Source organism: Molossus molossus, unplaced genomic scaffold, assembly GCF_014108415.1.
Source record: "Molossus molossus isolate mMolMol1 unplaced genomic scaffold, mMolMol1.p scaffold_m16_p_16, whole genome shotgun sequence".
In the NCBI taxonomy this organism is placed as follows: domain Eukaryota; kingdom Metazoa; phylum Chordata; class Mammalia; order Chiroptera; family Molossidae; genus Molossus; species Molossus molossus.
This window is the reverse complement of record NW_023425351.1, coordinates 23893330-23904146: the sequence shown is the minus strand read 5'-3', so window position 1 is coordinate 23904146 and position 10817 is coordinate 23893330. Positions and strand designations below refer to the sequence as shown.

At 38.6% G+C, this 10817-nt stretch overlaps 1 protein-coding gene across 3 annotated transcripts in view; it reads left to right on the top strand.

The window, feature by feature from the left end:
• Window positions 1–1428: 1428 nt before the first annotated feature.
• The window catches only part of MYBL1 (MYB proto-oncogene like 1), a 35970-nt gene continuing 26581 nt past the window's right edge, over window positions 1429–10817 (top strand). For all 3 annotated transcript variants that reach the window (XM_036263652.1, XM_036263651.1, XM_036263650.1), the window contains exon 1: window positions 1429–1795. In XM_036263652.1, the coding sequence (XP_036119545.1) occupies window positions 1776–1795 (20 nt within the window). In that variant the 5' untranslated portion in view covers window positions 1429–1775. The remainder of the gene's footprint in view (window positions 1796–10817) is intronic.

Below are 10817 nucleotides of genomic sequence, written 5' to 3'. Positions count from 1 at the left end.
ACTGACTTAGCCTAATATAGCAGAAACTCTGCTTCCTGTTAGGATATTATATAAGTAATGTATGACCCGGTAGTAAAGAAGAAAACACTGTCTTCAAATGACATTACTTTCTAAATTAGGTTAAACAAAAAGTGAACCAGCAACACAGTAAGGAATGATTTAAAAGCTGTCTACCTTGAGAAAAAGGAACTATAAAAGGGCAGATGTTTTAAAATTTGAAAGTAGTGCATGCAAACTCCTCTTAATTCACATTTGCACCTGCATGTCTGATTTGCAAAGAGTGATGCGTAAAATTTCAAAATAGCAAAATGTAAGTCTGTTGACAAGTTTGACGTGTGGTTTAGTGCTCTATGCAGTAGAGCATGTTACCTTGCAAATCTGGACCCTTTACCATTTCTAATGGTTACTGTAGTTAAACTACTTTGATGCTACTTGAATTGAGCAGTTCGTAGTTACCAGATTTGAAACTTCTAAAGTAACTGTAACTGCTAAAAGCTCCTCGGGCGCAGTTCCCCCTCCTCCCGTCTCTCCTAAGAAGGTCACCTCCGACGGTTGACCTCCGTGCCCATATATCTGGGCGAAATTCCCAGCCCGCTCTTGACTTCTTGCATCGTTCCCTCGGATCAGGGAGGGCTCCTTCCCCGCGCACATCAGTTATTTCCCGCACTTCGAAGACCTGCCGCAGATCTGAATTTATTTCCCTTTTCCGATCCAAGCACGTCTCCAGCTAAAAACTTTTTTCACCTGTCTCCTGCTCATTCTTGATAATCACTTTTCTGCCATAGAGCGTTCGCTACTCCAGTAGTTAGGACGTCTGGACAAAAATAGCTCATATTTTTGCTTAAACAGTAACGGCCACCCAAATTTGATGGTTAGATTTGTCGCATGTCCAAAGACCGCGCCACCTAACCAGTGAGGCGGAATACACCCGAGAATGAAGAGCTGTGGCCCGGCCAAGAGAAGGCTGCAGGGACGTGCCCGGGAGAACCTGCCCAATTCCCCGGCAACACCGTCCGCGAACCCCGGGAAGTTTGGGTTCGAGTCACCGCTTCAAGACCCATCTCTCGGCGAGCGATGGGACTCCTTTTCCCAGCAGGCCCTGCGCGGCCCTCGGCGCCCCGCCCCCTCGCGGTACGGCGCTCGGCGCGCTCCGGGGCTTGTCACAGCTAGACCCGCGAGCCCCGCCCTTGACTCCTGGCTTCTTCCCGGCTCCTTCCCGACTCCCGCGAGTTCCAGTCCCGACTTCCAGCACCCCAGCCCCGCCCACAGTCGCGCGCGCTCTCCCCGCCCCGCCCTCGTCCTCGCGTGCGGCCGCCACAACCAATGAGGTTCGGGGCCGCGTGCGCAGATTCAAACGGCGGCTCTTGAGGGAGGCTGGGCGCGAGATTCGGCGGTGGGGACAAAACCCTGCAGGAGGCTGCGAGCCCTGCAGAGCTGCTTGCTGCGGGAGAGGGTGGGGGTCGGCGCCCGCGGCGAGGAGGCTGAGAGGCGGCGGGAGGGGCCGGCGGAGGGCGAGAGCGCGCCTGCTGACATGTTGGGAGCATCCCTGACCGGGCCGGGCCGGGGCTAGGAGCTGTGCGGAGGTCCAGGGGCGGGTCTCCGTCGCCTCTCCGTCCCTTCGTCCTGTCCTGCTGGGACGTGCGTTCCGCACTCGGTGTCCTCGGAGAGGGAGCCAGGGAATCGGCGGGAGGGTCGGGGAAAAGGAGCATTCGCCTGAGGCTGGAGGAGGCTGAACTGCGTCCCCGCCCAGCCCGCGCCTATGCGGTACTTGAAGGATGGCGAAGAGGTCGCGCAGGTGGGTGACATCTCTTTCGCCCAGGCCTGTCGGCAGTCTCGGCCCAGATTCTCTTTCCTTTCCCGCTGTTTCTCCACTCGGCCCTCCCCGGCCGGGGCAGAGGTTTCCCTTCCCGCGGCTCCACAGCCGCCTCGGCCCGGCTGGCCGGAGCGCAGCCGTGACGTGTGCAGTTGGGGACCAGAGTGTTTAAGACCCAGAAAGTAACATGTCCAGGTTGCTCCTTCGAGTTGATTCTCCCCATAATCTCTCACAGCCACTTGTTGGTGGGGAGTTTCTTGCCAGGTAAGTCTGTGTCCTTGGGAGAATAGCTACGCAGAGAGAAGTAGTGGTGTCCTGCCAGGATGACTTGAAATGGTGTTCAGAGGGACTTTTTCTCCGAATCACTACCTGTTAGAATAGGAACTCCGTGGTTAACCTGGGTGGGGACGATGCCATCCTTGCTACCTGAAAGTTTGGGAAAATCTGAGAAATAGTTGAGAAAGGACCTTTTTGATGTTTTCTCTAATTACTATACTCATGTTCTCAGCTTTATGTATATATATACTTAATATTTTCTATTGGGAAGATGTCACACTGTTACGACCAGTAGCTTGATCTTAAAATAAAACAATGTGTTTGATTCACTTAATACTTTGAGTGTCCATGTTTGGCTTTGACCGTACCTAAGTTTGCACAGAGGTAAGGCACATTTTTTTGTTGTTGTTGGGAAACTTGTTAGCATGAATTTATGCGTCAGATTGTGTGCGTACACACACACTTACATAACACGCACACACACACATCACTGTAGTAGCTGCTCCTAAATTGTGTGTAGTAATTGTGTGTAGAAGACGAAAAACTCGGTTGTCTTTTCATTGTGTTATTAATAAACCTGAAAAGATGTCTGGCACAATTTTCAAATGGTTTTATTTCTAGATCCCCAACTTAAAAATCTTAACTAGGCATGTATTTCTTAAGTTGAAATTTAGTATCAGGATTCATTGCAGATTTCTTTTGTAAATTGGCAATAATATGCATAGTAGTTGTTGTTTTATTCATTTATTAATCATCTGTTGAATGTAAGATGTTTTTGTAGAAAGCAGCATAAAATATAATTAAGTCCCTGTTAGCTTATTAGTTTGTAGCAACTACAGGATAGGTCAACTCTTGAGGTGGAACAAATGTATACACACACACATAAACCCACATTTCTAGAACAGAGTTTCCAACCTTGGCAGTATTGATACTTTATTTTGTGATATCAGTTAATTCTTTGAGTGGTGGGGGCTGAACTGTGCTTTATAGGATGTTTAGCAGCATGCCTGGCCTAAAAACAGTAGATGCCAGTAACACCTCACTTCCCCCAGACCTGAAAAATCAAAGATCTCCAGACATTACCAAAAGTCTGTTGGTGGCAAAATCACTCAGGTGAGAATCAGTGCTCTAGAATGTCCAGGGCCCAATTAACCTCTTAAATTTCAGAAAAGATAGATATTAAAAATTTCTGTAATTATAATACTGAGGTACTAGTTTAGACCTTTTCTTTTGAATATACAAAATTTTAAAAATAAAATAACTTCATTAAGCAAGGTGACAAATGACTATAACGTTGCATTATTTACTTATCAGTACTGATGTTAATCTTATTCAAAATAGTTTCTTGGTTAATGCTGTCATCAGCATTTAGTTATGGTTAGACATGGATGCTCAAATAGCAGAACCCTGCCTTCTCCAATTGGTTTTCTGTTTGTTTTATAATTGGTATGTGCTTCATCATAATAGACAAAGAAAGAAGAAATGATTTAATGATTCACTTGCCAGTATAAGTTTTATTGACAATACTGTGAGCTTTGAGATCTAAACATTAATTGTACTGTTGACTTTTATTCCTTGTTTGCTGTATAAATTAATTGAAATAGATATGGAATGATTTAAGGAGTCATAAGTCAGGAGTAATTATAGTGGAGTGAAATTGCACTCCCTATGGGAGTATTCAGGTAGAGAATGTGGTGACAAATTATCATCTCTGAATAGTGTATTTTCTTAGGGTCTTCATACTTAAATGTTTAGTATTCTAAATTATGTTTCTTGTATATGGAAATATGACTTATTTATCTTAGAAGATAATAGAATATGAAATGTTTTGAAGAGGAAATAATCTAATCATTGGGCAAAGTCTAGTCTCATGTCTTTTGGCTAAATATCTTAATATTAAATATGAACCTAATTTATAATTGAAATAGAAAGGAAATAATTCAGTCACTTTAAGGTCTCCACTAGATAACCATTAAAGTGTTTGAGTGAAAATTATACTTTGCTCTATAAAAGTTTTGCATAAGACTATAGGCATAAATCCTGTAATACACTTTTTCTGTGTGCTCTGGAAAAAAAAAGTAAAATGCTGTTACCTCAGGTGTGAAACAGGTGAAGGATGTTGGCTCTTTTGATCTTGAAGATAGCTCTGCCTATCTATCTCTCTCTCTATATATATACACACACACACACATAAAAGAAAAGGTTCGTTTAGTGTTGTGACTTTAAATAGTTTTAGGTCCCATGGGGGGTTTTAATGACAATTTGCAGGCAATACTAACATTGGTGTATCTATTATTAACATGTTTTTGATTTTTAAACATATTTATGTATTAAGTAATTACTTTGTTTTTAAAACCAGTTCAATCCTTAAAAATAAACTTTAAAAAATGTCATTTAGAAGTCAGAAGGCCTGTTTAATGCAGTAAGAGATTCAGGTATTTACACATGAGATGACCTGTGACTACACTAAACTAAAAAGATTAAAGCCAGCTCTTGAATTGGAAAGTGTTTTTCAGTGGGGTACGTTTGTGTAGGAAGCGATTTTATTATGTTGCCTCCAGCAAAATGAGTGAAAGAATACTGAAATATGATAACTGATTTTTATTTACTTATTAATTAATCCTTACCCAGGGATATTTTTTTTCCATTGATTTTTAGAGAGAGTGGAAGAGAGGGAGGGCAGGGGAGGTAGAGAGAGAGAAAAAAACGCTGATGGAACCTGCAACCCAGGTATGTGCCCTTGACTGGGAATCGAATCCTCAACCCTTTGGTGCTCTGGTGGTCACTCTAACTATGCAGCCACACCAGCCAAGGCAGAACTGATTTTTAAAATCAGCTTTGTCACTAACTACCAATGTTATTTTGGGAAAGCAAGTAAACTCTGTATCTTAGTTTTTTATCTGTTATTATAAGGGGTTTGAATCTTATAGTCTGTAAGGTAACTTTTAATATAATACATATCCTGTTTTGAACCCTTTTGTAATAATGTTTTCTCACTTAAAAATACACACTAATGGAATAAAATAGAAATGTTCTCACATTGTTTTTGTTTATGGATAGCTAGGTGGAACTCTCTTAAGTATTTACTTCAGTATTGCTATTAATAATGGTCAAATTTGTCTCATTACAGTGATGCTAGTTAGCAGTCAAGATTTGGGGAAAAAATATTCATTTATGCAGTACATCATATTTACCACTGGGTGGCCTGATTTCACTATATTAAATTAACTGGGTACATTTTCCTTTTTTCTTCATAAATTATGCTTTAAAATTTTTTTTATCTTTATTGTTGAAAGTATTACAGATGCTCCCCCCCACTGGCCCCCCTCCACCCTGCTTCTGCCACCGCTGTATTGTCTGTGTCCATGGGCTGTGCATATATGCATATAAATTCTTTGGTTAATCTCAGCTCCCCCCTTCCCTCTGAGATTCATCAGTCTGTTCCATGCTTCCATACTTTGAATTCAGTTGGGCTTTAAAAAATCTACTGTTATTCTGTCAAGACAGTATATTAAAGATGCATTTTTTTATTATAAAAATTTCAGACTTGTAATTTGTGATTTAAAATATGGTCAAGTTGAAGTGATTTTTATTACAGAAAATTTTGTAAAACTACTGCTATTTCTCCAATTTCAAATCAGTAGTTTTTTTTTCAAATAAAAATAAATTTTAAAAAATTCTCAATTTTTTTCCTTTGGCTGCCTCATTTTACTCTCTTTTGGTGGTATAATTGGTGGCTTATAAAATCAAACTTCTCCAGAATGTTTTATCTTAACATTGTCAAGTGTGAATAGTTTGTGTATTATTTCACAAATGACTGTCACAGTCTATTAGCTTACACCCCAGTGTGAAGTCATTCTTAACCATCTTCCTTGCTGAATGAGTCATAGTATTTTTTTTTGGTATCGGTGTGCTTCATTTTGCTGTTCCATAGTCACCATGGTCATTTTGTTCATTCATAATTGACAAAACCCTTTCTATTTGAATAGAGTACTTAGGTAATGTATTCAGTTATGTCATATTTTCTTTGACTCCAAAGTAAAACTGACAGAATGATTCTGGCAACCAAGGCCTGGATGAAAATTCTAAGACCAGATTTCTCTTCTATTTTTGCTTTGTGACGGCAGAAATCATTTCACCTATTTTTTTTGCTATCTTGTAGATTAGTTATCCTAGGCTAGAAATGGTTTATTTATCTACACCATTGATTTTATTTATTACATCTTACCAGCATTGATTGTTATAATACAAAAATACTAAAAGATGATGTAAAAGTTAGAAAAATAGAGGAGATTATTAAGTATTGGAACTTTTTCATTTTTAAATGGTGAAATTGGAATATTGGTAAGGTTTTTTGTGAGGTTTTATGCTTTTCCTTTTTTTCCAAACTGTTGGCATTCTCAGCCATCTTTCTGTTGTGATGTTAATAAGTTTCTAGGATATCTTTCTGTTACACTTACTTAAAAGTTACATCATCTTTTCAATAATCATTTAAATAATATGGAAATAACTTAATGCTAAAACTAAGTAGGTAGGTAGATAGACTCTAGGAAAGTCCCAGTGGTAGAGATAGTTCTAAGAATTCTACTTAAATCCTCTCTTACACTCACCCACTCAAACCCAGCTAGCTTCCTGAACACTGACTATGCTATATAACTTGGCCTGAAACAGATGACCATGCTGATGCAAAACAGAGAATGAAACCTCATGTGGAAATAGAACTTGCTCATAGACCAAGTATAAGGTTAAAAATAGGGAGAATTTTAAAGTTTAAGTGAACAGGGTTTCAGGAAAGTTACTCTTTGGACCCAAGTAATATTTTTGGACTCATGTCCTTAAAACATTTTGATAAGAATCTTAAGGTGAATTTCGTACAGGTTAGATATGATGTATATATTTTTCTGAAGACTCAAGTTTATATGGGCAAGTCCCCAAATTGAAAATTGTTTTGATTTATAAATAACCTAAAATTTAAAGCAGTCTCAAAATGTGTGGTAGCTGTTGGGATCTGAGGGAGGGAAGAAGAGAGGGAACCTATGAAAAGCATAACTGAGGGCTCTTTGGGGTGGCAGGAAGTGGTAATGTTGCTGGGGACAGTTTTAGGAAAGGTTTGGCAACAGTAGACACCCCAAAGAAACCCTTCTGTACTGAATATTTTTGTTTAATGTTTGTTTCAAAAGGTTCTGTTTTTTATGTTCTATCACTTGGAGGTTCATTTGCATTTTGAGAGTCCTTTTTAACAAATGGGAGAGCCTTTCACCTCCTAGAGGTATTTTCATTTGATTTAAAAAAAAAAAAAAAAGCCCTGGCCGGTTTGGCTCAGCGGTTAGAGCGTCGACCTGCGGTCCAGAGAAACCCAGGTTCGGTTCCCGCTAAGGGCACGTACCTCGGTTGCAGTTTGTCCCTGGCCCTGGTTGGTCGTGCGGGTGGCAGCCACTCGATGTGTCCCTTTCACATCGATGTTTCTCTCTCTCTTCCTCTCTCTCCCTCCCACTCTACCTGAACAAAAAAATGGAAAAATGTCCTCGGGTGAGGATAAAAAAAAGAAAAGTTTTCGTTCTCATATCCACTTGTGAGGTAATTTTGGAATCCAGAGCACTTTGAAAAGGTGAAATACTGAGGAAGCTCATTCATTAATTTTAGACATACATATTTGAATGGCAGATACTGTGCTTGGTGCTGAGAGGTAAACATATTAGACATGGTCTTTGTACTTCTGAGCTTACTATTTGGTTGGGAAGGGTTGGCAAGTGTAATGGACATTAAGAAGGAAGGGTAAATGCCATGAGTACATACATATTGGACAGAAAGCTTCACTATGGTGTTTTAGCTGATTTAATAGCTGCCTTGGAAGTTTATGAAGTCATTGGATCCTGAACCATATCCAATTTAACAATTCCTAATCTTGGATAATTGGATGATATTTCTGATAGCTAAAGATGGCTGCAAATAGCAGGTATTTTCTTTACTTAAACCTGTGTTTTTATTTTTGGCATAGTTTAATGAACAAGCATATATGGAAGTATGACTGGCAGATTATTGTTACAAATAGACATTGGCTTTAGGGAGAGAGCATTGAAATATTGAAGTGTGTTGAACCAAAGAAGCAGATACATATTATAGGTAGGGGAATGGGGGATCTTGGTGTCTTGCTTGGTCAGATAAGAAGAATTTTGGTTCCATGGAATTGACAAATCAAGGGAAATGAGAAGTTCCTGTAAAGGATTTGTAGACAGTATATATTAAATCTAGGTCTTTATTTTTCAGTTTTGTAAGATTGAGACCATATGTAATATTAGAAACTACCTACATGTTCTTAAGTGTGTGTGTGTGTGTGTGTGTATATATATATATTTAAATCAAGCTTTTGCTATTTGAAATAAGAATGATTTTTTAAAAATATGAAACATTGATGTGAGAGAGAAACATCAGTTGGCTGCCTCTTTCTTGCTTCCTACTGGGGATTGAGTCCACAACCCAGGAATGTGCCCTGACTGGGAATTGAATCAGAACTGCTCAGTCCATTGGATGACGCTCAGTCCACTGAGCTACACTGGCTGGGCCAGAATGAATTTTTGTAAAGTTGAATATAGTAAAGCAAAATAATTTTGAATGTTGTTAGGCAATCAGCCTATGCATATAATAATATATTGAGCCACCTCTCTGTGCCATATGCTGTATAAGGTGTTTATACGTTTTTCATTTATCCTTAAAGCAGCACTGTAATGTAGGTGGTATTATCTTCATTTTACAAACAGGTAAACCAAAGTCCTGAGGCCAATATGTTCATGGATACAAAGTGAGTAGTTAAAGTTAGAACTAGAACTTTGCCTTGATTTCAGAATGTACTTGAGGTTTGTCTTTGGTACGTTTCAGCTTTTTGGTTATCCTCTTACCTATCTTTCCAGTATGGTATATTTAGTAGTTAGGTAATGAGATTTGGAGCTCAGCCATGCTGTATTTGGTGTAACTGTGGACAAGAAGACACTTTTCTAAATTTTCTATTCTGTAAAATGGGAGTAATAATTTTCCCTTCTTAGAGTTGTTGTGGGGTTTTAGGAGAGAGATTTTTATAGACTACCACAATTTCTGATACTTAGGAATTTTATTTATTCTTTATTGATTTTTTTTTTTTTTTTTAGAGAGAGATGAAGGGAGAGAGAGAGAGAAAAACATTAATGAGAGAACATCGATTGGCCACCTCCTGCATGCCCCACCCTAGGGATTTGGCCCACAACCTGGGTATGTGCCCTGACTGGGAATTGAACCAGTGATCTCTGGGTGCCTGGGTCGGTGCTCAGCCACTGAGCCACACTAGCGGGGCAATACTTAGGAAGTTTAAATAAATATTAGCTTATGTTATTTTCAGATGCTGATGACTTTAGTGCCCTGGCCACACAAAATTCTCTATCATAAAGGCCTGCCCTTTGTTCTGGGGCTTCTTGCTGTCATGACTTTAATTCTCTGTATGCTGGTGATTGCCAAAACTGTGTGTCTACCCTAGAATTCTTACTGGAACAGAAAATCCATGTGTCCAGTTGCCTTCTAGATCTGCTCTGCTCAGTAGCAGAGCTACTAGCCACATGTGGCTGTTGAGCTCTTGAAATGTGGCTAGTCTGAATTGTGATGCGCTGTAACTATAAAATACACACCAGATTTTGAAGGCTTTAGTAGTAAAAAAAAGAAATGTAAAACATTTCATGATCATGTTGATTACACGTTGAAATGATAATTTTTTAATATCTTGGGTAAATAATAATTATTAAAATTAATTTTACCTATTTTTTTAAATGTGGCTGTTAGGAAATTATATATGTGGCTTGTATTACATTTCTTTGGACAGTGCTGTTCTGTATATATATCTATGTGTATATTTCTCATATATTCTTAAGTGCCTTGAAATAAACTAGTACAAAACTGCTTACTGTCTCCATTCCTTTCTCCCTCCCAAAGTTCAGTTTTCCTTCTCTATTCCTTCTCTCAGTGAATAGCATGCTCCCAAAGCCAAAAATTTTGGAGTCATTTTTGATTCCTCTTTTTTCTATATCTCTCATATTCATTAGTTGTAAAATCTTTTTGTTTCTACCTGTTAAATATGTTTCACCTGCTTCTTTCCATTCCATTGTCATTACTTTAGTCAGTTTGTTCTTTAATGGTTTCTTGATTTTTGTCACATTTCTGTCTCTTCTACTCAATAATATAAAAAATAGAATATTACCCTATTATAGCACTATTATGGTTTCATTTAAAAAGTATTCCCTTTATCTGAATTTTTTGTATTAAAGTAAGACTTGATCTTTATTTTTTTAAATAGCTGCCCAGTGTCCTACCATTTATTGAAAAGTCCATCTTTACCCTACTGATTTGATATGTTGCTGTTATAATTTACCAAATTCCCAGTGGGTTTTATTATTATTTTTTTTGAATGTTCTATTCTGTTCCATTGATCTTTGTATCTGTTTATGTGCCCTTGACATCCTGTTTTTTTTATTGTTTCTCAACAATATATTTTGATATTAATTTAGGGAGAATGGACATCTAGAATACTGTTTTCCTATCCAAGAATGTAGTCCGATGTTCAAGTCTTTTGTGTCTCACAATAGTGTTTTGTTGTTTACTATAATTTAACCTTGTACATTCAAGTTTTTTTTTATATATCTTAACTTTTGCTTTTGGTATTATTAATGTATTATTTCTTCATTTTTGTCTTTTAACTGGCTGTGTTTTG